The following is a 26,405-nucleotide window of genomic DNA, read 5'->3' as shown; positions in this document are numbered from 1 at the left end:
TTATTCAACCCACCCTTGAGAAACACTGAACAAGGAAAAACATTAACTACCCATATAAACGATCCACATACACACATTAACAACCTATCACAATAAGTAAATGCAAACAAATAGGCTTAACCTTAAACAAATAATAACAAAGTCAAACAAGGAATTTTCAACCCATTCTAAATCTAATCCCGCCCCTTAGGTCTCCTCCACTTCTCCCTGGGAGGGGCTTAAAAGACCACTTCCTGCAGGTTGCAGGCCTTTTGCCAGGTGAGCTCTTTACAAACGAAGGGTATTGTAAATTAAAGAAAAAGACCGAAAAATTAAAGAAAAACTAGAAAGAGAGAGAGAGAGAGAGAGAAAAGAGAATGAGATACTGAGCGGGTCTTACATGCTTGAAAAAGGTGAAACCTTGACCTTTGTAACTGTCTAAGACATCAAAGATTCCTCTGATCTATGACCACTGACAATGTGACAGTATACTACACTCTAGCGAAGCCCTCGCCTGAGTAAACAAAGTGTGGCAGCTGTATTGGTGTAGTAAACAACGTGTGGCAGCAGCAGCACTGGGTTAGTAAACAACGTGTGGCAGCAGCACTGGGTTAGTAAACAACGTGTGGCAGCAGCAGCACTGGTGTAGTAAACAACGTGTGGCAGCAGCACTGGGTTAGTAAACAACGTGTGGCAGCAGCAGCACTGGGTTAGTAAACAACGTGTGGCAGCAGCAGCACTGGGTTAGTAAACAACGTGTGGCAGCAGCAGCACTGGGTTAGTAAACAACGTGCAGCAGCAGCACTGGGTTAGTAAACAACGTGTGGCAGCAGCAGCACTGGGTTAGTAAACAACGTGTGGCAGCAGCAGTCCTCGCTCTGACTGAACACACACGTCATTAAAAGGGGAGACGGCTGGGCTGTCACGTGGTTGTGTTCACTTCCTGTTTACTGCTGCACCGACAGGCTGGAGTAAACTGATTGCAACACAGTTCTCTGGCTCTCGTCCTTCACTCCAACACCAGCCGCAGGTCTCTCGGCCTCTGGACTGACTTCTGCACAACTTCAATCTGTTCGCTGCTGTGCTCGTGGTTACCAAGGAGACATGGAGACGTGACATTGAGGAAACGTGAGCAGGCCGGGAGGGATCCCGGAGCTTTCCTGACCGCAGCTGACGAACTGCGGTCCGGTTAGCTGCTGCGTGGAGCCGGACATCACTTCACCTTGTGTCAGACCAACAGGGATCATGTGGTGGAGGACTACAAAGGTCTGAAATTGTGTCTAATGAGTTTTGGAGGGTTTCGTGTCAGTGGAAACGGAGCTAACTGAGCCTGGGCAGCTGAAGCATTGTGTTAGCTAGCAGTGCTAACTCCGCGGTGCGAGTGGCTGCCTGTGCGGGCTGGCAGCGGCTTCTGTGTGGAGAGTGTAGCCGCTCGCCGGTGCCCTGAATTCAGGAAGAGTCCCCGGCTCCGGCCCCCTCAATCGGGCAGTCAGGAAGAAGCTGACTGGGAAGGGATGGCCTGGTCGGTCTTCCCGAACCAAAGGACAAGGTTCTGCGGTGTTTGAAGGAGGTCGAGTTCGGCTAGAGGCCACCCCCGCGGGTCGAGGCGCTATGATGGCTGCCTCGTCCTCCCCGGCCGGCGGCTTCACGGGCTCCGGGCTGTCGGTCAGAAAGAGCGAGGAAATAGCGGATTTGATAGATTTGTTTTCCAAGACGCAGTACAGAGCTAAGGAAGTCACTCCTCGGGTAAGTCTGTGCTCATCAGTACACACAAGCTGCACTATATTTCAATGATGTCCGTGTTTCCATGTGTTGACACTAGGACTGTAATAACTCTCAAACCGAAACCGCGATACAAACGTCCACAGGCACATATCACGGTACAGGGCGACAGAACCGCAAAACTGCAACTCGAAGGTGCAGCTCTTTGACTGAGCTGCACCTCTGCGAAAATACAAGTTGTATTGTTATTGTGGCTACATAAATATGAGTAGCCCAGTAGTTGCTAAAGTTTGACCAAATGAAATCCGATATCCTACATTAATAAAAGATTTAAAAACGGATGCAAAGTTAATCCCTATGACTCTCATCACGTGACACTGTCCAAAGTAACGTTTACATTGTGACTTGGAGTTTGCAAAATTTCCTTTTCAAGGCACAAAATCAAATCACTGCTTAAACTAGTTTACAGGAATATATCTGCACTAATGTGTCAATTTACACTAGCGTGAGGGGGATGGGGGTGTGTTCCCTTTTTTCAGATTAGCGCAATGGCCCTTCAGAATGTTTGCATGTCCGTTTTTAACCAGTGTAACAAAACTTATTTACATTTCAGACTACAACTCATGCAAACCACACATCCTTATTCTAGTTAAAGTTCAGGACAAGCACAATTAAATATATATATTTTTTTCATATTAAACCAAACTGCATGTGTCACGATAAAGTTTGGGGAGTTGAAATAGCTCAACAACCCTGAGGATTTACCTGTGGGCAGAACCTAGTCAGCAAAACAAACAAACAAACAAACAACAACCAAGTCTGTACCAAAACGTGGATTTGATGAATTGTTACACCCCCAACAGAATAGATACTGCTTTCAACTTCTCACCATGAGTAGTTGATGCTGCTTCCTGAACCTTTACTGTGTGCGTTCATATCTGAAATGAATGAGATTCTGTCAGTGTTGTTACATTTTTACAATATATAGTCTTCATATATAGTCTTGTGTATTTTTACAGCACCTCTCAGAGTACTTTGTATTATCAAAATGCTGTTGTTCAATTAACAAGAAATCAATTACTTCATACATCTTCAATTCAACATTAGGATATTAAATGGGCCAGCTAGATCAGTTCACTTTACTGGTAACTATGCCAACATCTGGCACAGAACTTGTAGCAGCATGTGTTAATTCTGTTTAGATGTTTTTGATGACTGATAACTTCCTGTTTGCTCATTGTAATTTGGGGCTTCTTTTCAAACCACTGACATGTTTGTTGTTGTCTTTCTTCAGGTAGAGGCGATAGAGAGGCGTTGTCTGGAGTTATTTGCCAGAGATTACAAGTACAGTATCATCCATAACGCCAATGGTGAAGTGTGCGGACATTACCCCCGACAGATAGTTTTCCTGGAGTATGAATCCACAGATGTCGAGAGCAACAGGTACCTCTCCACTATTTTGCCAATTCATTGTTTTCCGATACAAAGTCCAGTCCACTCAGTTACCTATTACCTCTTTTTTGTTTGTGTCTCTGCTCTAATCATGCACACCTTACTGTGGTGCAGAGAGCAAAGGGCACCCATCTCCTGTCCCTGTGATCACATCAAGAGAGCAGAGAGCTGAACTGACAGTTCTGTCACACAAGTGCACGTTGTCAACTGAAATAGGAAAACATTGCAGTCAGGAAAAACAAAAAGGGGGCAAAATATAGACACCACCACCAGCCTCATAATACACAGTCATATTTAATTTCTAGATGTGGGTCAACGTCACTCACATGCGGTGGTTTGGATGTAAAATGATGGATGCTGCTCAAAAGACAGTAGTAGGAAAACAATCCCAGAAAATCTGTTGCCATTAAAGACAGCTCGACAAATAATTATTTTCCAACATTTCGAATTAGCCACTGACCAGAATACATGAAGTATCAAATGAAAAGCTTCTGGAGTCATAAAAATACACACTCAAAACTTCAGCAGAATCATTCTTCAAAAAAAGGCTTAAAACAAGAACAGCAACAGATGCAAGACTTAACAAATGCTGTCACTCAAAACAACATGCAAAAGACACAAACAACATGGTGCCAGTTGAAGCACTAAAGAGCAATGTTTTCAAACAATTATTGAATACATTTTTGGCTCATCCACTGACGTAGAAAACTGATGGTTCTTTATCACTTGAATGCAAAAACTATTCAAAAGTTAGAGCTGCATTGAATTGTCAATTAATGAGTGATTAATAGGTCGACTGAAAAATAACCAGCAACTGACTGAATAATTGTTTTAATTTTAAATTCAATAACGTATAATATTCTCCGGTGTCTCCCAAATGTGGCGATTGGTTGCCTTGAATTTCTTTTTTTGTCACACAGTGATTTAAATACCTTCTTAGTTTTTTGTTTGTTAGTCGGACAAAACAAGCAACATGAAGACATCATTGTATGTATGGAGAAATTATAAATTAGATCTTTTATAATGAAAATTAATAATAATTAAAAGCTCCTATATTGAGTAGGTATAGAAGAAGGTATACAATGATTATTTATGTCCATTGTGCAATGAATGATTGTTTATAGAGGGTAGAAAAGTACGGGGGTAAAAATCCTGCACAGTCTTCTGCTAATCATTGATTGATGTGTATCATTCATTGTCAATCAGGCACAAATGCGTCTTTTGTCTGTTAAATGTTCACTGAAACTTTTTTAATTGATGATATGATCATTCAAATGTTCATGGCCAAATTAGATCTAGTAACATCCACTGAATACACTCATTCCGTCCAACTATTAATGGTTGTTAAATCTTGATTTGTGGCCAACTTCATGTCCCACTTGACTGTAACCTACATCTGTAGATAAGAACAGTGGTGTCAGCTGTTACTATAGTTAGTGTGTAGTGAACACCGATTGTTGATGTCAAGTGCTTTTTTATTACATTGTCTCTATAACAGGCTAAATTCAAATTTGAGTAGGCTGTCTAATGGATAACGTGGTGCTTTGTGTGTCCAGGTTTGAGAGCACATTGCAGATCAGTAAGCTGCAAGACCTAGTGAACCGGAGTAAGCTGGCTCGCTGCAGAGGAAGGTTTGTCTGCCCCGTCATCCTCTACAACGGCAAGGTACTGCTACACAACAGTAAACTACACTCTCTCCTCAGGGCTTTAATAGTACCTATACTAATATTTCCCCTTTAGAAAAGCTGACATGTTGCATGACAAGCTTCTTCAGTTTCTACATGAGAAAAACCCATTTCCAGTCAGAAGAAAGACGTGACTGTAAACTTTGATAAAACACAATATATGTTCCTTGTGTTTAGAGTACATAGAGAAATTAGAAATTACCTGAAAGAAAACCAATCAATGACTGGGCACTTAAGCCTCTTGTGGTCAAAAGGAGTATTACAAAAATAACCAAAATATATTTCACATATTTTCACAGATGACAGCAAATCATTTTCCATTTTTACTCACCTTTCAGAGCTGCTGTACATATTAAGTGCATAATCACAACATTTTATTGGGGTTAATATTTATTTTTCCCCAATGAACCGATTGATGGGATGATCATTCAAATCATTTTTTAAACATGAAACGTGTGTTTGTTCCGAATGTTAATGGAGTATCACTGAACCTGAAGAATAAAGCTATCATCTGTGTTAAAGGACCTGAACAAATCAGTGAATCACAAAGCAGTGTGTATTTGAGTCAGAGAGCTGTAAGACCTTATTTAACATTGCAAACACAAAAACTTCTATGAATCAGAGCGGTTTTCTGTCCAGTTCTGGCTTAAAGTTACACACGTATCAGTCACACCAGTTGCCTTATTCTTTGTGGGGTTTTTTTAAGTTCTCTTGAGAAATACCTTAGTGAGTCAAAGTGAAACTTTTTTCTGTGGCCACCACTTCCTACTTTTTACCTTGTGGTGGGACAGGTGACAGGATATACATTATTGCATGATGGAGTGAGCAGTAAAACTACACTTTCTGATCTTGTATTGTCTCTTCCTTATTGCAGCATATTTGCCGGTCGTCCACTCTGGCAGGCTGGGGGGAGTTGTATGGACGCACGGGCTACAACTACATCTTCTCGGGTACAATAAATACACAGATGCACACACAGACTGACACACACAGACACACATGCACACAAACCCAATTTTAGCAAAAACATGGGAAGTTGTGGCTGGCTTATTTTTCCATGGATGTTTCAGTTCCCTGTGTGTTCTCTGACCTGAGAATAGTTACAGCAATTGTCAGACACCTGTCAAACGTTTCCTATTAGGACTTAATGTTCCTCTTAGTATTGCGAAATATCTCTTGTTACAAACACATACTGTAACCAATAAAAGAAACCAAGTATATTCACAAGTGTCCATCCAAACGTATTGAAATTTTACCCGAAAATCTATCTATAGATCTTTCCATCTGCACCAAACCTCTTTGTTTGTCTCATGTATTAACTTTCATTTGCTGTAGTTTCAAAAACATTAACATGAACATAAATCAGGGTCTGAATCACAGACTGTATCAAAACATTGATGTAGACTCTGGGTCTAGAAAGTTAAACCAATGTGGAGGTGCCTGAAACCTGTATTCTCTCAAAAGACCAGCAGAGGGCGACGCCACTAGTTGTAAAAATAATTATTTTTCTATAGAAGTCTGAGAGAACGACTTTACTCCTCACTTGATTTATAACGTCAGTTAACATTTTCCTAAGACGTTTATAGTTTTATTTTATAGTTATTTTAAGTTTAGAGTCAAATAGACGATAAAGCATTGCATGAATAGGGGCTTGGATAGATGGACACCTAGTACCATCCAGTAGGTGCAGATTACAGTGGCATGTGGGGGTGTAGCGTCTGCATGCAGTCAGTCAGGCCCCACCCCCTGCTCCTCTAAATGTGGTTCTGGTTTAAAAAAAGATGGTGCTGGACATAATGTCAAACTTGTCACACCCCTTGACTATGACAAACAGCCACACCGGATTGCTACAGGATTTTGTCAGGGTTTCAAAGCTCATGGTGACATTTTGTAACAGGATTTCATGCAGTACTACAGTTTAGGCCAAGACACAGTTAGTTTAGGTAAGCATACAACAATTAACATCGGTTTTCTCAAGCTTTAATCTCTGATTCTGGGATAAAGCCAACTCATCTTTCTGTATGAGTATGATTCTTTTTCACTGTAAACCTGACGCTCAGATCCTTATCCTTAGGTTCCACATCCCCGACGCAAAGACAATCGGGTCCTGTCACTCATTTAGTGATTAGCTCACATCTAGCAGAGAGATGATCGGAAGGATAGAAACCCTTTCTGGTGTTCCTCGTTCCAAAAATTATTGATACATGAACAGGTTTTGTTAACATATGAACTCTTTTGCTAATGTGTTGTATATAGAATGTTCACAACTTGATATAACAATATGTATGTATGTATGTATGTGGAGGTGAACCTCCTGTTCACCTTGTATACATGTGTGTGTTGCAGGGGGCACTGATGACACGTGGACAGAGTCAGAAGAGGTTCCAGAGGATGACAGTGCCGTCAGGTAATCTGATTACTCTAATAAGATTAGTAAACAGTGAACACCAGAATCTAGTTTGTTCTGAGTGTGACACTGATTACTTGTGATGGCAGTAAAATAAACAAGCAAACGACTGACCCCAGTGAAGGTGCATGAAAAGAGATGTAGAACAAATTCTTTATCCATGCATGACACAAAGTAAACTTAAAAAATTCTCTTCAAATAAAGACATCAACCAAGGAATGTACCTTTTTCTGCCAATAGTTTTCTTATCTCAATTTTCCTACACTTTTGTTGTTGTTGTCCTCAGGAACGGAGACTCGCAGCTCTTTGACAAGGTCCGAGGCCACGACATTAAGCTGCTCCGTTACCTCTCGATTCGTTACATCTGTGACCTGATGGTGGAGAACAAGAAGGTTAAGTTTGGCCTAAAGTAAGGAACAGCATTCACACTCTGGCTGTTATTTAGGTCACTGTTTGAACTGCTCTGTGTAGCAAGAAACCACGGGGAAGGAATCTGACTACTGGCTAGGGCTGCTTGATTATGGCAAAAATCATGATTACGATTATTTTGGTCAAAATTGTAATCAGGATTATTTAACACTATTACTCACCGACTTTGGGAAAACAACACGCACTCACTGAACTTTAAAGAAAAATGATGATGTTAACAGATTAGAGTGTCTACACTGCCTGTGTGAGCAGCGCGGTTCAGCTGCAGCTCTTTTCTAATAATCCACACGTAGAACTGATCTTTATAATAACCTATGTAATTCTTTCATGGATAAACAGGGTGTTGCTTCTTTTGCAGTTATGAGGTTAAAACACAGCACTGCTACTGACTCGGATTAGATTAAGCAGATTAACTAAATCGGGAGAGGGCACTTGTGCAATGAGCTGGTTTTAATTTCTACCCTAGAGAGACTTGGGATTTAGTTGTTTCCTCCTCCTGTGTGTGATGGGTATTTTAATACAGACATGACCTGATGCTTGTCACACATGCACAACGCAGCGAGAGGTTCTCCGCATTATTCAGCTGGCTGTAGCAGACAGAGGCAGAAAGTAAGGTATTAATTAACTACGGAGATCACGTGATTTTCTTGACAAAACACAGATAATGGTGTCAGCACTTATCACCACAAACTCTCTTGAAATTGTCATAGGTGTCTTCTACGTGTATGTCGCTGTATGTCGCTTTTTCACCGGGAGATATTTACTTCCTCTTTTTTGTTTTTTCATTTTTGTGTTGGTGTTAGAAGCTTCATTCAAGAGGTATGGAATAGTATGTCAGTGAGGCAGGAAACAGGCTTAAAACAAGAAAATGCAGTAGTATGTACATGTCCTTAAGATGTGGTCATATCCTTATGTGATATATAAGTATGATCAAACACTATCTACTTTTAACTAGTAACACAAATCATTGTACAGTTCTTGTTCATATTAAATACATCATTCAAACATTAACATGTAGGTTGTAAAATGTATGTGAACCTTCGGCTAATGACGTCAACAAAAGCTAACAGTCAGGAATTAATCAAACCTGGAGGCTAGTCAGACTGGAGCTGTGAGTTAGAGATACTTTAACTTTCAAGTTTACTATTCACAGGGATAAAAAAAGAAAAAAAAGAATAATTCTGTTTAGTTGCACCTATAGGGCATTTACATGTACTACTTTTAGTTTGGTTACTTACTTGATTCTTGTTGTTCTGGGTTTGTTCCCTCATGGTTGATGCACTTACTCTAAGTTGCTTTGGATAAAAGCATCAGCTAAATTTAATGTAATGTAATGAGCATCTGCTGATGTGAAACATGCCTCGCAAAACAAAGTCTCAGAAGATGCTCAATACAGAATGATCAGTGATGTAACAACAGACATCTGGAGAACACGTCTGAGCTGAAGCAATCTCAGATCCACTAGTTCTATCTACTGATGACGAATTAGCCCCTGGGGAAGATGATCAATATTTTGGGGCTTCCGAGGTAGATGGCCGATATCTGGGCCAAGGTCTTTTATCAAGTCGACCATTTGTCCACACAAACAACAAGCAGTGATACTTTTTGTAGGTATTTCAGGTCCAGACGACATTTTGGCTTATCTCTACACCATGTGCCTATGAATGCGGAAAGAGCTTGTTTGTAGTTCTTGCTGTGAAAGGACCAAGTATTAAATTCCTTCCTTTTTTTACTCTGCACTTTATTGCACTGCAGTGTCTATTTACATGTGTGCATAAATATATGCTGGACCATGTGGAGAAATGCTTGTCTTCCTGTCTGTGCAGTGTGACCTCATCTGAGAAGGCAGACAAGGCTCAACGCTATGCAGACTTCACCTTGCTCTCTGTGCCTTATCCAGGTAAATAACTGACTTTCTCAGTCACTCCACTAGAGACAGATACATACATTTGCTCATCAGCAAATTGCAGCTATATTTGTATCAGCGTATGCATCTGCAGATAAGTATCATGGAACAACAGTCACCTTATGAAACCTCATTTAAATTAACTAGATGGGATCTGCCCCAAATTGAACAAACTCAAATATATCTACATATTTGTGAATTTTATTTTCTTCTAATCCTACCCCTCAAGATCATGAATTATTCTCTGAGAAAAGGTTGAAAAATGCCCTATGTGGCAATGTTGGATAAAGTGAAAAATATTCCTTGATCAACCCCTGATACGGATTAACACCAAATTTAACACATTCTTCCACCATAGTTTGTGGTAATCTGCCTGGCAGTTCTTGCGTCATCCTGCGGATAGATAAACAAAATACAAAACAGAGTCTCATTGGCGAAGGCAAAAACCTGCACAAAAACACATAAAAGAAAATTGTCGATATTATGCAACCATCACTGTCATCCTCATAAAATTGAAATGCACTGTGATTAGTTTCCCCACCATAAAATGTGTTCATATTCTCCACTGTGTGTGAAAACTAGTGAAGTTGAGTCTTAGACACAGACATGTGAGGGAAAGCACATGTTGTTATGCGTTTCTTATCGTCGTCTGTCATTTTGAGACATGATTTGGAGTTTAATCTGTGACCATATGATAACTGACTTTTTTCATCTTGTCTTTATTAAGGGTGTGAGTTTTTTAAGGACTACAAAGACAGAGACTATACAGCCGAAGGTCTGGTGTTCAACTGGAATCAGGTACAATCAGTTTATTCGGTGGCCATGTGGGAGTTTCCTTAATCCATACCAATCAATAGTCAGTTAATTGTTAATAAATTGTGACTTGCAGTGGTTATTTAGGCTTTACTCGAGAACATGCAATAATTTAAACAATCATAGAACATATCCTTCGTCTCTAGTTTATCTGGTTTTTATAAAAGATCATTTGTGTACTTTATTTATATGATGCAGCTGGAAACAGCTAGGACACATGTCCTGGGGAAGCACAAACATCATCACACCAATTTAATCAGTAAAACCAGATTTAATCCAGTCCAGTTTAGTATTATCACAAGACTCAGTTAGCTCGCTAAACTGGACAGCTGCCACCTCTGTAGAGTTTTCACAACTTCATGCTGCAGTGTTCATCAACGCGACTGCCACAGCAAACAGCATAGAACAGCTTTAGATTTGAGCCGCTCTGTAAAGAAAGCACACCTAGTGGTGCAGCCGATTACTAGAATAAACTACACAAACAAATACTACATGTCCTCATTTCCCCCATTGTCAGGTAATTAGTATTCAATCGTTTAAACTATTAGTGGAAAGATAATTGAAGAATCATTGAAAGCTCTGTAAGTCAACTTGGCTCTGTTGTACCATTCTGATTTCACTTTGTCTCTTTTGACAGGACTATGTGGATGCTCCTTTGACAATCCCTGTGTGCTTTACTCAGAACTTGAATATTGACTGGACTCAATACCAGGTGACCTTTCTCCTCTCCTCTCCTCTCCTCTCCTCTCCTCTCCTCTCATCTCATTTGTAATGTGTCAGTGCCATCTGTTGTCCAACCTACAAAGTGCTTTTGTCATAATTCATGAGCATTTGCACTGCACACCTTCTGAAATATTTACAGTGTAACCACACTCTGAAGCATTGTTGAAACCCACACGCTCTACCTTAACTTTAAGAAACACAAATGAAAGTTAGGCTGGATTTTTTACATGTGTTTCAAATATTGGTGCAACCATTAAAGGCTCAGATATTGAATATTTCATCAGGTTAAACAAAGAAGTGGATCGTGCTGGTGCAGATGATAGTGTTTTTCAGGGGAACATTGTCTCATGAAGGGTTAAAACTCTCTTCACTGCTGTCATTCTTCAGTTTTACCAACAGCATATTTATTCTGAACTGTGTGTGTGTGTGTGTGTGTGTTTTTGTTGATCAGTCGTGGGACCTGGTGGAGCAGACCCAGAACTACCTGAAGCTGCTGCTCCACTTCATCAACAATGATGGTAGGTGGCGTTTGTGGGACTAGGATCCCGACCCTTCAGTATACAGTGCAGACAGTCCAGACTCAGATGTTGGGTTGCACACTGGCATCCCCATAGTGTCTGTATGGGTGCTTGCAGACTTGTAATTTGTAACTTTTAATTAAAATTGACATCACACCCTTGTCGAAATGCTGAAACTTCAAACGTAGAAAAACAACAGAAAAAAATCATAAAATTCTCCATACTGCTCCTGTGGTGTCATTCAAGTGTCCGTAAGCCCTGACATTTCAATTCGACTCAAAACTGCATCATTTATACAGTTTTTAACCTAAATGTCTGCTACCGGAAGTAGCGATGTTCACTTCAAACAGACTGGTTCATATTCCCAATCCTTGTATGATCCTGTGGCTGAAGGTGATTTTGTATGTTGTTCCAGATCAGAGCGGCCTCCTGGTGCACTGTATATCAGGCTGGGACAGGACTCCTCTGTTTGTGTCCCTTCTCAGGCTCTCCCTGTGGGCAGTAAGTCCTCCTTCTCCTCCTTTTGCTCTTTATCAGTCTCCTTTATCTTCCCCTGGTGTCTCTCCTCAAGAGCTCATTTAGCTCCTCCAACACTCATTGGTGAGTTGAGTAATCCCGTGGTGAATCCATCTGCCCTGGCCCCAGCGCCCCTTCTCGTTCATTTCATTTCAAACACACACTTTAATTACATTCTTCTGTATTCAGCACCTTTTATTAAAAATCAAACTGACATTTCATAAATGTGCAGCCTTTTTCTCCAACATGGTGAATACTGGAAGCTTCTAATGTTGTGGGCTGCACTTCTCAAGAGCTTTTCAAACAGAATGAGAAATCCAGTTTTGGTGTCCGTAGCTGCATAATATGTCATGTATAATTAGACTCTGGGGCATATACATCTATATATCTTACATACTAATTCCACAAATGTATGTGGAATGCATATCTTGTGAATTGTTAATCTAACCAGCTTTACGCTTTGCATTTACAATTTAAATTGCCAGAGGAAGTGCAGCGCAGATTTTGGTGTGATTTGGACACGCGATACATTCAATATTTATACAAATTGAATAAACACGTGACCAGCGCTCTGTAGCTGTCAGTGCGTGGATGAGGGGGTGGCAGTGTGCTGACAGTCACTTGGCGGACTGAGTTCTTCTATGTGCTAAACTACAGCAGTGGTCAGTAGATAATTTTAATTTTTTTTTTTTTTTATTTCACGATATCGCACTTATATATGAGCCACACACGTGAAAATAAATAATTCAGTTTCATTTTATGAAAAACATTGACTGTTTATAAAAAAGCTCTGTACGCAACCTCCAGCACACAAACAATAAAAAGTGACAGTATATTGTAGAACTGTTTGAGGAGGACTCACTAATGACAAGGAATAATTCTGAAGTAGCTCTGGACAAGCTAACAGTCAAGTTTAGAACGGGCACTGCTCTAGTATTTTTAACCATGGGATATTTGACAGTTGTGTGACTCACTTTTTGTCATGTCACAGGACGGTGCGGCGCATGCCAGCCTGGAGCCAGCTGAGATCCTGTATCTGACCATCAGTTACGACTGGTTCCTCTTCGGGTAAAGACAATAATTTACCTAATCCCCATCATCATTTCATGACTTCCCTGCAAGCCGTAACTCAAAGGGCATAAGCTGGCATGAATACTTTAGAGTTGCATTTGCAAACATCTTGGTGCCATCTTGTTTTAGACACGCTGTGTTTGTATAATTGAAGAGTGACTGGTTAATGAAGCACTGGGAGCAACATGAGATGAGACAAATGTGACTTTGCTTTTGACCACATTCTCTATCCTCTCTCTTTGTCTTTCTTTCTCCCTCGCACGCACGCACACACTCACGCAAGCAACAACACACACACACACACAGACACACACACCCTCTTGGGGTACTCCATTCATAATTACTAGCACGATATCTCCAATTAGAGCTCATCAGAAGCAGAACAGGTCCGTTCACTGTCAGCTAGCCTATGCAATTATACATCAGCAGGCTTGTCCAAACCCTTAGGACATTGGCCAAGCAGAAGACAAGTGTGTGGGACAACACATTATTATTTTAATTCTGGTGTTTACATGAGTTGCTAGTTGAATATTCCACATGTTACTGAGCATAATCTGATATTATAATTATTTGCGTCAGTACATCCAAAGTTGATCTGCCAGTTTTAAAACACCAAAATGTTGCAAAATTCAGTGAACACTCCAATAACACGTTATAATGTGATTAAGACATGTACATGTCTACATAATGCGACTACAGTCAGAATATTCTAATATATTTGGATTTTTGCCTATTCCGAGTCTGACCTTTCTCAGGTTAAGGTTATCAGAAAATGCTGTCAACAGAGTCTTATTCAGGCTGTTGGCTTAACCAGTTTAATATCAGATGTTGTCCATGTAAATGTAGAGTGTCCCCTCCTCCCAAACACCTGTAACCAAATTTTGTTATTGCTCGTCAATACAGTGAAAATTACATTTGAAAATTTCTTAAGGAGAAACAATGGATTGTTTACCCTGGAGGGATGGTTTCAGTGAGCGTTTAAAAATTTTGTTTGGACTTTTACAATACTAAACACTTCTTTTATCAAAAGTTAATGGTAAAAATGTATTTTAATGCCACTTGTACGATTTTAATTCAACTTCAAAGATTTAATAAGATGTGTCTTAGCTTTCACAACACAGGGCTTTGTTGAATAGTTTGTTGACAGAAATAAGAGTCAGCTGCTATTTATTGAAGTCCTATGTTCTCTTTCTATTTCCAGTCACATGCTGCCAGATCGACTCTCCAAAGGGGAGGAGGTAAGTTTGGTTTTACTGTAGTGGTGATGATGATGATATAGCTTCTGTGATGTGTCGACTCAGATTCCAACTGATGAAGCGACTGCTAAATACAATTCCTTTATATTTTTGAGGCTGAAATGCTTGAGAACAAACATGGATTTGTTCTGAAAGGTAATGATGGAAAGACTTTAACAATGACATCTGCAAATGAAATCGACAGTTTCATTCAGCCTCATTCAGACTGGGTCAAAACAACATAATTTGGTCTTAACACATACGTGTTCATTTGCATGAAGAGCTGGGAAGTGAGATCCGATCCGATGTTCACAGGAGACACATTCAGGACACATTTTTATGCCAGGTTTGAACACATGCACTTAGCGCTGGCCACTCATCGGATCGCTCAAGACGCATGTTAATATCAGGTCTGAACAGGGTGTGAGAGCGCATACCTCCGCCAAGGCCCAACAGTCCCCAGAATTCACTAGATCTGGATTTTTATTTGGATCTGCACCAAATTGCACACAACAGCAGAGCCATTATCATCTGCTGATTGTAGTTTATCCCAGACGCTGTGTATGGGTCTTACATGTTGTCCTCTAAGTAACAAGAAATTTAAGTTCAGAAACCACAAATATAATGACCGGTGTTTTCATCTGTTAGATGTCCTGCTCACACATATCTTGGTCACAAGCACATTTAGGGGATCCTTAAAATTATTGTACCATGCATTTATACAGTATAAAAGAATAAAACCCAGTATGTTGTCAGTCATGCTCAAAGTGACACTTCACTAAGTTAATTTAGATAAACACTATCACTAATCTCTCTCCTACAGAGGGAGAAATCTATCAGAAGCAGCAGAAATAACATGTAAATGCAGAGAAGTCTCAGTAGAGCAGAATGAAGCTAAATCAAGTTTAACCTTCTGTTTGTCTCTTCACAACTGTGACCAGTAAATAAACTAAGTGTTTACTGCCCTGTTTAAATCGTGTCCTCTCTCTCTCCCCCTCAGATTTTCTTCTTTTGCTTCAATTTTTTGAAGCACATTGTCTCAGAGAAGTTCTCTGCTGTTAAGAAACAGAGGTGTGTACTGCTTTCTTTCTTTCTTTCTTTCTTTCTTTCTTTCTTTCTTTCTTTCTTTCTTTCTTTCTTTCTCTCTTTCTTTCTCACTCCCTCTCTCACTTTTTCCCTTGCTTTAGTTGTGTAATGTGTTCACTCTTAAAGTGAATAACCAGATTCTCTCTGTTGTTTTGATCTGATGTTACTTCATCACATATTCTTTTTCTGACAGAAGGAAGAACTCTCACTTCAAAGACAGTGAATTCACTGTGGAGGATCTCTGCCAGTTAAGTAAGTCAGTGTGTCTCATCTGAGCCTCCCTCTCTATGTGACTGTACAGGCACCTCTCACAGACCTATAATGGATGTAGCTCATTTAGCGTTCAGATTCACCTCTACCGAATGTATTATATATACATATATGTATACAAGTATGTTTTCATGTTCTCTTTGTGTCCTTGTGGGTTCTCTAAACTTATACAGATTGCGGTTAGGTTTAATTGGAGACTCTAAATTGTGAATGCGAGTGCAAATGGTTGTTTGGCTCAGTATGTTGGCCCTGTGATATGCTGTCGACCTGTCCAGAGTGTGCCCGCTCCTCGCCCAATGTCAGCTGGGATTGGCTACAGCTCACTTGTTGAAGATAATATTATCAGTAACTAATACAAAATACAGTTTGATAATAATTTAAGAATGTGTCTTGAGTTTAGGATCTAATGTCTTGGATTTTACAGGAAAACATTACATCAGGATAGTTACAGTGGAAAACATTTTCCCCACGTTTTCCTCATGACCTACTTACATGTGTTACAACTCGATAGAGCACATTTGATAATTTGTTTTGGTGACGTACTTGTGAGAGTATCAGCAGCCCCTGCCACTTGCTTCTGGTCTGATGCAATGAGGAATAACAAAGGTTGTGAGTGCTGCGAGCGCACAGTGTCGGGGTAGACACAAAGCAACGAGACTCTGGGTGATAACACAACCCTTTCATGTCTTTAGAATTGTGAGGCTTGGATTCAAAACATCTTGCATCACCAACCTTATGTCTGTGGGCAACAAACCTTCTGTATAGTTCAGTACAGTGATTGGTTCACTGCTTTATGTAACACTATCAGTTTCACAGGTGTAAACAGCATCTTATGAAGTCTGTTATATACCAAGTTTGTGTTGGAATGATGAAGGAAAACTCAGTGATCATGACCCTCACACACAATTACCAGAATACTCTGAGAAAGAGCATTTGATGGAAGTTTAAATGTTGAGAACCATTTTCTATGAGGCAACATCTTTTATTGTTGTAACGTAAACACACATCTGCATCAGATGTGCTAACTTTAAAGCAGATCTAAAACATTTCTGAATTCAGGTTTTAAAGGTTGAAGCAGAACTAACAGAGCTCTGCTGTGTGGTTTGCTACAGAGACGAGGGATCGTGGCAGTGTGACCAGTCTCAGCAGTGAGTTCTCCCTCATTACTGAGGAGGTGAGCGGCAGCCTCAACAACGACGCTGTGGACCTGTTCTCCAGCCAGCCCCAGGCCTCCAACTGGTCAGTATCACATAAATGCACATGCATACACAGACACCCACTTTGAGGAAATTTTATTGTGAATATTTTATCATTAGTACATTGTTTATATTTTCATCAACAACATACTAGATAACTCCATCTAAGGTCCTGTAGTCAACATCTGTCTGAAGTGATCTGACCACATGTGACCACAGCTCTCTATACGTCAGCTCACACATGGCAATAGAATGTCACAACCGCCATCAGCCATCAGGAGTAATGTGGGGTTCAGTATCTTGCTCAAGGACATTTTAGTAGGCGGAATGCGCAAGACTGGGATCGAACCACCGACCCCTCTGGTTAGAGGATGATCCGCTCTGGCCCCTGTCATAGCTGCCCAAACAATGGTTGTTTCTTTTCATAATAGTACAAATAAGACAGAGGCCCAATCCCATTTCACCCCTTGGCCCTACACCTACCCCTCTTTTTCGAGGGTTATCTTTCCACTTAAAATGGAGTCACAAGGGATAGTGGTTGAAATATTCCCCTACGAATTGGGGAAGCCCTTCAGGAAGCCATTACATCATCAATAGTCGTCACGAAAAACCCGACATTTCATCAGTATTTGTTGATGTAAAAAGACAAGACACTTTTGTCAGGGATGTCATTGTAATAACATTTTTGAGAGCTTAAATAAACCAATGTTATTGTTTGCAGTTACTAAAATGACAAACCTATAATATCCTAATAACATCTGTGCTAATGCAGGTGAATCAATGACATTTGAAAATGAAAAGCTTGGATGTTCTGTATTATTTCACGTATGAATCAAAAGCACACAGCTTCAGTTTGCTAGCAGTTGTCTGTAGGCAATCCTGCCAGGATGCTTTGTTATTAAAGGAGCAGTTCAGTTCAGTAACATCGCTGCTATTCGCGGGTTCAATCGAGTGCATCGTGTTTCTTCAAAGAGGGGGGTGCGACAAGAAATTATGTGAAAATACGGGACTATCATGCAAAAAATGATCGCTAGTGTGGTCGCGATCTTTTGTTTTAAGGTATTTGTGAAAAAGTGACCATAATACTTTGAAATGATATTACAATCATTATCGTAATTTTAAAAACATTAATGGAGAAAATACTACATTTGTGGGTCTCTCTCCCAGCTTGCCGGTGATTCACAAGGCATTCTGGGTACCCCAGGTATTGGGACAGCCTGCCACTACACGTGAACGCGCAAAACGAAGGGGAGGGCTAGGGGGTAGGGCCAAGGGGTGAAATGGGATTGGGCCAAAGTTAATATTAACCAGTTAAGACCCGAGACGTTCTCTAAGAAACAACTTCATAAATCCTGAGAAAAACAAATTTTCACGCTCAAAAGCAGAAAGAAACATGAAATTTAAAAAAATGTTTTCGTAAATCTTTGTCTTGAAAACAAGCACTTTTGTCAACATTTTCATCTCAGTTTATTTATTTGTAATTTAAAAAAATTCTAAATTTTAAATGGTGAATATTAGGTCAAAGGCAATGATTTACTATAAAAAAACAAATGATTTAGCTCAACTGTTTTTCATGTAATGTTTCTATCAGCTTCAAAGGCTGAGAAAAAAAATGCAAAGACGTTTGCATCAGGTCAGTCTTTGCCTCTAGTTTGCGATAATACTGACACTTGCCAAAATATATTATTTAACTACTATATAAATATTAACTTCAACTTCATTCATGACTTCATAGAACTTTTTAAGGCAGCAGAGAAACTTACATTTTAAAGTTGGACAAGGTTGCAGTACAGTGAGGGCTGCTCCTGGTGGTCACTGAATCAACATCACGTACAACAGTGTATTACAGGATGACAGGTCATTGGAATTGAGTCACGTTCAACTTTACTTTATTGCTGCTTCAGGTTTGTCAAAAATAACTTCAGTCTTTAAAGTCTGCTGTTTTCTTTCCTTCATTTCATCAGCACTTGATCAATCATTTACATCACAAACTGTTAGTACTGCATATGCTCCTCCTCTGTTGATGATGCATTCTCCTCTCTCCTCAGGAGAAAAGGCCCCACCTCCTCTCCTCAGATGGTTGTTTGGAATAAGCAGCACCCTCTGGAGGAGCACCTCTCTCATCCACTTAATGAGGCCAGGTCTTCCAGCTCCTCCTCCTCCAACCAATCAGATCATGCTGTCACGCGAACCGGCAGCAGCCCATTGGCTGTCCCAGGGAGAAGGTGAGGGAGCCGGAGCCGATGCAACTTCGTCAGGCATTTAAGTTTGCGTGACATGTTCATTTTATACACACACTTGAGCAGTGTAAATTTTGGATGATCACCGGAGGCACAGAGCTTCAACTTTGCAGCATCTTCATTTAGTCATAAGCAGGTCGACAAACCAACAGAGCAACATAGCAGAGACATAACCTCCATAATACTGTGCTGCCTGCATTTTGTGGTTTATGAAGGGTGCTCTCTTTTATTATATTATTGAGGTTTTATGACGATTGTTAAGGCAATAAAAACCTAAAACTCTCACTGATGATGATGATGGAGGCAGCAAGCTAATATAATGTCTTAAACCAGCTAATTATCCAGATAACGTGCACCAGAGATGGATATAAACATGGATGGTGCCCAACATGCTGAATTCCTTTTTTCTTTCTTTCTTATTTTCTTTCTTTCTTTCTTTTTTTACTCTCTTTTGCTTTCTTTCAAAACACAAAACTTAACAGTCATACTTGCTTCAGTAATTAAGGTGAAAAAATCGCGAATAAAACCAAAAATGTATTGAAATTTAACAGAACACTAGCATGAACCATGGTAAATTTATTTTTTACTTTTTTTGGTGGGATTATGTTCAGTTTTTCTGTCTCTCTTTGTTTCTCAGGTTAGCAGCAGAGTACACTCGGTCAGGTTCGTCGCTCTCTACAGAGTATGGCAGTTGGCAGATAGTTTCTGGTTGTGGAAGCATCCATGACCACGCGCCCTTCCCTCCACAACTGGCCTCCACCTCCTCCACCTCGTCAGCCGTGGCTGCTCCCTATGACTCCCCTCTGCCCTTCAGTTTTAGAGATGACGGAGCCAGTGGGAGAATGTAAGTAACGCTGCTTTGTTTTATTGAAGTGTTATGAATTTTGAAATCGGATGCATAATGACCAGCAGTGTTAATGGCAGCTGCATGTGTGCAGTATTGGCATGTACAAGGGTTTTTCCTGGGATTTTGAGGTGCGTACGTGCTGTGACATTATTCCAATCTCTGCTAAAGCACAACACAGGTTGGTGTTTTCACAGTCCACTCAGACATTAGCTTGAAGAAGAAAAGTTAAACAGTGTCCTGTAGAAGAAGTAATCCTTCACGTGTTTGTGAATTAGCACTTAGCATCATGCAAAGGGACATTGGTGAATTTCTTCTCATCCTCCCAGAAACCATCTGACCGTGTGTCAGCATTTGTCTGTTTATCAGAATATTTGTTGAGCTGGACGAGCTGTATTCACTGTCAGTTGACTGACTTGCTGTAGTGAGTCCATTCCTCTGAATCATTTTTCACACTTCAGTCTCAGCGCTTCATCTTTAGTTATCTATATTTTGTTCTCAGATTTTCTCCCTGGTTCATTCTAAAGTAAAGACATCTGGAGAAATGGGTTTATTTCACTGTGGCAGGAGAACATGTTAATGCAGCTTTCAGAGACTCCTGCTGGTTCACCTGAACTAACCAAACACATTTACGGCTCATTAAATCTGAAAGACTCACTGTAGACAGACGTAAAAACACTTGAGTGTTGTAATGAGTGAACACATGATTGTTTAGTGCGGAAATATAAGACAGAATATTGTCCCATATTAGAGCGAATACAGTTTCCTTTCTCTCCAGAGTGATGGAACTCTTTCCATAAGTGCCTGAATCTCATCATGTTAAAGTTATATTCCCTGTGTATATATATATATGTTAGCCAATAGATCACAAAATCCAGCAGCACAAAAAACCCTCTTATACTGTATTTTGTGGTAATTTAAAAATAGTGTTTTACAGAAACAAGGCACATCCCACTTAGTACATGTCTTGGTCAGTATAAAACAAATATAAGGAAAACCTTTGTTTATGTTCTGTGTTCATGTAAAAAATAAATATAGCTCAGCAGCAGCGGTTTCCAGTCGGAAATACTATAGTGTTTGTCACTGCTCCAGTTTCCTCTGTGGAACCGAGCAGGAGATGAGGAGAATCAAGAGAGCGGAATTTCTCCATTGGGTTCTTCTTACGAGTCGTTCTCCTCTCTGCTCCCAGCAGGGGACCCATTTTAATTTCTGCTTGATCTGACTGCCAAACTGAGTGTCCCGTCTGTATCACTTCAGAGTCAGAGAAGGCAAATAAGATCTATTCATCTCTCCAAGGGAGAGACCCCGACAGTTGGAAATGGATGATGATGATTGTGTGTGAGCACTGATCTAGAATTCTTGTGTCTAATCATTACTATAATTTAAAACACTTTTTTGCGAGCTTTACCCTTCTGTCTTCTCATCTAGCACACTCTTGTTTCCTCCCCCTCCTCTTTCCTCTCTAGGTTTCCCTTCCCCTCGGAGCGCCAGGCCCGTCTGGAGGCAGTGCGGGAAGTCTTCCTGGCAGCCTACAGCTCCACCGTGGGCCTCAAGTCTTCAGCGCCGAGCCCCTCTGGCGCCATCTCCGGCCTGCTGGAGCAGTTTGCCCGTGGGGTCGGCCTCCGAGGCACCAACGCCATCGTCTGAACCCTCTCAATGTGACTTCAGACCCTCCTCCTGCTTCCATCCATCCACATGTCTGGACTCAGTACAATAAAGTGCCAAATATCTCTGTTCAATTCAGGGGTGACACATTAATTTTTTTTTCTTGAATCTTCTTTGATTGTCCATGCCCTGGATTTAATTGTTGTCTGTGCTGCTCCAGCTTTTCTCTGGATTTTTAATCTTCCATATTGACTTAATCTGTCACATTCAGGAAGGGACATGTTTTCAGCCATTGTATCAAAAAGGGATAGTTGGAGGGCTTTGTAGCTGTTGAAATGTAACTGGCTGAAAACGTGGGGTTGGTAACGGATTCTTCCTTCCTCTGTTCTTCCTTTATTTTTAATTCCCTTAGGAGTCCTTGCTTTGACAGTGCAGCTGTCCCATGTAGAGGAAGCAATATGTTTTTATTTGTCTTTTTTTTGGGCTGCTATTCTTTACAGATCCAAGCACAGGAAGGTTCTTTAGGTCAGGTGGATGTGCATCGTGAGATAAACACAGCACTTGATTTGTTCTGACAGAAATGGCACCGAGCTGCTTCTTGGCTGATAATTTGACAAAGAATCAGTTTTAGATCTTACAGCTTTGGGTCAAGAGGATGGATCAGAATTTTTTTTAGTCAGTGTTACTCTATAATGCAATATTTATATACAATATGTACACTAAGAGTTGTTGGTCACTGTAACTATTACTCTCAGTCCATGAAGAGATCTTTTACCAGTGCGACTAAACTGTAGGAAATGGAGGCTGAATTCCCCGGTACTTTTTCTTTGCAAATCTCCATTTAAAAGTTCAGCTCAAGTGGATAGGTTCACTGCTGGGGTGTTGCCCTGATCTTACATCATGTCATCGTGGTACATGGTTTAAAGGGCTCACTATGTAGGTCATTTGTGTCATCTGATCACATCTGAAGGCAAACGTTTATATGGACGTTTAGAGTCGTTCTAAATAGCTACACTTGAGGGTTGGATGAACAGCCTGCTGTTGCAGAGTGGCGAGGAACAATGAATTGTAAAAACGGGGATGTTGCACTATGTCATACATGAGAAAAGTGATGGAAGTAGTAAAGAATGGAAAAGGAAAGCTTGAGAGAAAATCTCGCATTTTGGACAGTCGGTTTTGGAAAGTTATAAAATTTGTTGTCAATTTAGTTGTGCTACAGAAAGATCTCTTCATAGCCAGGATCGACTGGAAGAATGATTAGTGACCAGTAACTGTTGAGATGTACATATATGGAAAAAAAAAAATCTGATCCTCTCCTTTTAAGTTTTATGTGTGTTTATACATTTGGATTTGATCATTAAACATGTTCAGGGAAAATGGGTTCACATTGCACAAATTTCAAAAACCATAACCAAGGAGATGAAGTGCTGAACGTATCTGAGCTTTTCATCTCGCCAGTTTATCATCTCCATGTCCACTAATCTGTTCTGTTCTTCAGTAGCACTGACAGGGTAGCATGACATGTGCAGAGCCTTGTGCTAGTAAATCTCTTTTTGCGCTCTCTCTTGTTGGACTCCGGTGAAGCGAGGTTCACTCCAGATTTCTGCCCAGCCATTTTCACCCTCGCATGTTGTTCAGAAACATGTGCGCCTTCTTCCAGGTTACACTCGGACACACATTTCTGAGCGCCCTACTCTTTGGTATGTCCACACTTTTAGGTGATTTTCTTGGCAGAAATCTGTTGAGAGAGATTTTATTTGAAACTATGGTTTTGACGGCTGCTGTACCTCAGGACTGTTGTGCCTTTGTTAACCTTGGTGACAATGGATCAGACCTCTGCTTTATCTGGTCTAGTTTCAGGTCTACTTTCTGTTTCTTAAACGGTTTTACGAACTTGAGGGGCTTGCTGCTGTTCGTCGACTGTTTTGACTGTAGAGCATCGCAGCGTTAGCTTTGTGTTGTTCACTCTCTCTGTAGCAAGATAAGTCTTTGTTGTCGTATAGTAACACAAAGCTGTTGAGTCTTATAAACAGTCTTGATGAAGTTGATGAGGGGTGATTTCAATCAAAGGACTGATCCATCATTCGCCCCCAGAAGCGTGAGACACGAATACGTTTTCATTATCTGCCTTTGAAAATGACTGTAGCCCGAGAAGATTTTATTGATTTTATGGTTTAATTAGAGCAGGAATTTTGGGAAATATATTTGTTAACTTTTTTCTGACACTGAGTTAAAAAGATTGACACTATTGTCATGTGTGTTTGGGACGGAGTGAGAGCCAGGATGTGTTTAGCTTACATTGGTATAATAGTGAAATCCACTAGTGTAGCTCATTTTAAAACTGTAAAATACACACAGCAACACCTCAGAGGCTCATTGGTTAACATGATGTATCTAGTTTGTTGACGCGTACAGTAACAGAAATGTAGACAGAGCCATTTACATGTGTAAGGGAAGTAAAGTGGTGTCACTACTCAACACTTTGAGTTTAACAAACGAGATGCGATGTCGACCAGTTGAGTCCGTTTCAGATGGGGTGTATTTGGTCTGGTCTTTAACAGCGGAGTCAGCTTGAGTGATAGAGTTAGTTTCATCATTGAACAAGCTTGAACCAACCTATTGGTACCAGTCACTGTTACATGATTATGAAGTGTGACTCTTTTCTTTTGGCAGCTCCAATACTTTCACCTGTGGCGTCAGTTCCTCCAAGAACTACATGCCTGTCGTAGGAATGCGCACAGCTAGAACAGAAACTCGTGTAAACTCGGTCTGAGCGGCCCGGCAGGAGAGACACTCAGCGGTGCAGTATGATTTAGTTACTGAGCTATGATCAAAACGCCGACTTTATGACCATATATCAAACAAAAAGGAATAGACAGTCAAATAATCAATTTTTGCATCCCCATACAGTTCAGCCATATACTAGTTAGTCAGACTGTACTTAACGCATAGACATGAGAGTCGATCTTTGCATCTCACTTTCAGAAAGAGAACATATTTCCCAAAATGTACTTCCTGTGGTAGAATTCAGTGTTCTGCTAGACTAGGCCAAAGTCTGCTTTCTTTATACCACGCAACACATTTGTTAGAACTGTTTTAAAATCATGTGAGTTTCCATTATTTTTTTTCTGACACAGTAAAACATTCATCAACATTTATCAGTTCTAGTCATGACTGTCATAATGGTTTTATTTCAGTAACTCCAGATGAGCTGACAGAAGACCAGTCTGTCCAGCTTTAAAGCCACTTCTCCCTGTCGGGTTTTACACTTTCTTTTTAAGACATCTTTCCTGAACACTTCAGATTCAGTCAGTATTTCATATCATGTTGTTTTCATTTTGTCGTCATCATCATGTGCTCCTGTAGCTGCCAGCCACTGGACACCTGCGTAAAAACCTTTTCATTTTCAAACTGCTGAAAATGTTCTTTGAAAGATAAACATGTTTTAATCCTGAATTACTTATCATATAATTTTCTCTTTGTTTGGACTCTTTCACTCACTGGATTTGCATGACATGCTCAACGTTGATCTCGGTTGTGAATTATAATGATTTTTATTTGTTTTACAAAGTGCTTTTTATTTCAGAAACCTATATTGAAATGCTGCATTGCACTCGTCCTGATGTTTTCTGTGTAAAGAGTTTTCTTTGTACTATTGATGCATTTCTAATTGTTTTTTTGTCATGAATTTTGATTAATTATTGGCAGGCGACGGGCTTTGATGAAAGATGAACTGAGCAGCCGGTGGCAGATGTGAATAAAGAAAAAAATGAATGACATTTTTTTTGTTTGAATTGAATTTGTTTTAGCAGATCATCTCCGAAATGTGCTTCTGATTTATTCATTATAATCCACAGTGAGATGCATTAACTATTTACACATAATCTACTTCCCTCAGCAACAGAGCTGACGGTAAGTGTTTTTTCTTAACACATGAGTAAAGTTTGGCAAATGAGATTTCAGTGTCGTATATAATGTGATTGCATAAAGCAGTTATGTAACTGGATGTTTCAAATTCACACTTTAAAGCCAATTCAACTGTGTTTCACTTGAACTGTCTTAACACATCTGGTGTGGTGTGTTGTATACATTCTCTATTCACTCTCTTTAACATCAGAGGTCAAACATTACATTACATTTAGCTGACGCTTTTATCCAAAGCGACTTACAATAAGTGCATTCAACCATGAGGGTACAAACCCAGAACAACAAGAATCAAGAAAGCCAAACTACAAAGTGCTATAAATAAGAGCCATTTAAGTGCTACAAAATGTTTAGTTTAAACTTTTTTTTTTTGTTTCTTTTTTAAAATTTTTTATTCAAAGTGTAGTCAGAAGAGGTGTGTTTTTAGTTTGCGGCGGAAGATGTGTAGACTTTCTGCTGTCCTGATGTCATTGGGGAGCTCGTTCCACCATTTAGGAGCCAGGACAGCAAACAGTCACGATTTTATTGAGTGTTTAGCTCGCAGTGAGGGAGCAGCAAGATGATTGGCAGATCCAGAGCGGAGTGAACGGGCTGGGGTGTAACGTTTGACCATGTCCTGGATGTAGACTGGACCCGATCCGTTCACAGCACGTTACACAAGTACTAATGTTTTGAAACGGATGTGGGCAGCCGCTGGTAACCAGTGAAGGGAGCAGAGGAGCGGAGTAGTGTGAGTGAATTTAGGTTAAAGACCAGTCGAGCTGCTGCATTCTGGATGAGCTGC

General features: G+C 40.3%; 1 protein-coding gene across 2 annotated transcripts; it reads left to right on the top strand.

Moving 5' to 3' along the window:
* The first annotated feature begins 896 nt into the window (after window positions 1-896).
* Window positions 897-25,476, top strand: mtmr14 (myotubularin related protein 14). Of its 2 annotated transcripts, XM_035150119.2 has the most exons (19): window positions 897-1,725; window positions 2,996-3,144; window positions 4,710-4,818; window positions 5,713-5,788; window positions 7,185-7,245; window positions 7,532-7,654; window positions 9,501-9,574; window positions 10,308-10,378; window positions 11,031-11,105; window positions 11,568-11,634; window positions 12,050-12,135; window positions 13,142-13,218; window positions 14,423-14,459; window positions 15,457-15,527; window positions 15,736-15,794; window positions 16,925-17,051; window positions 19,057-19,233; window positions 19,886-20,092; window positions 21,559-25,476. In XM_035150119.2, exons 1-19 carry the CDS (start codon window positions 1,591-1,593, stop codon window positions 21,737-21,739), a joined length of 1,962 nt encoding a protein of 653 aa, XP_035006010.1. In that variant the 5' UTR covers window positions 897-1,590; the 3' UTR covers window positions 21,740-25,476. The 2 variants fall into 2 exon arrangements, with proteins under 2 accessions (XP_035006010.1, XP_047194826.1); XM_047338870.1 differs by lacking the exons at window positions 897-1,725; window positions 2,996-3,144; window positions 4,710-4,818; window positions 5,713-5,788 and adding an exon at window positions 6,262-6,781.
* Window positions 25,477-26,405: the final 929 nt, after the last annotated feature.

Source organism: Hippoglossus stenolepis, chromosome 3 (genome assembly GCF_022539355.2).
Source record: "Hippoglossus stenolepis isolate QCI-W04-F060 chromosome 3, HSTE1.2, whole genome shotgun sequence".
NCBI classification, from domain to species: domain Eukaryota; kingdom Metazoa; phylum Chordata; class Actinopteri; order Pleuronectiformes; family Pleuronectidae; genus Hippoglossus; species Hippoglossus stenolepis.
The sequence above is the reverse complement of the archived record's forward strand: the minus strand, read 5'-3'. Positions and strand labels throughout refer to the sequence as shown.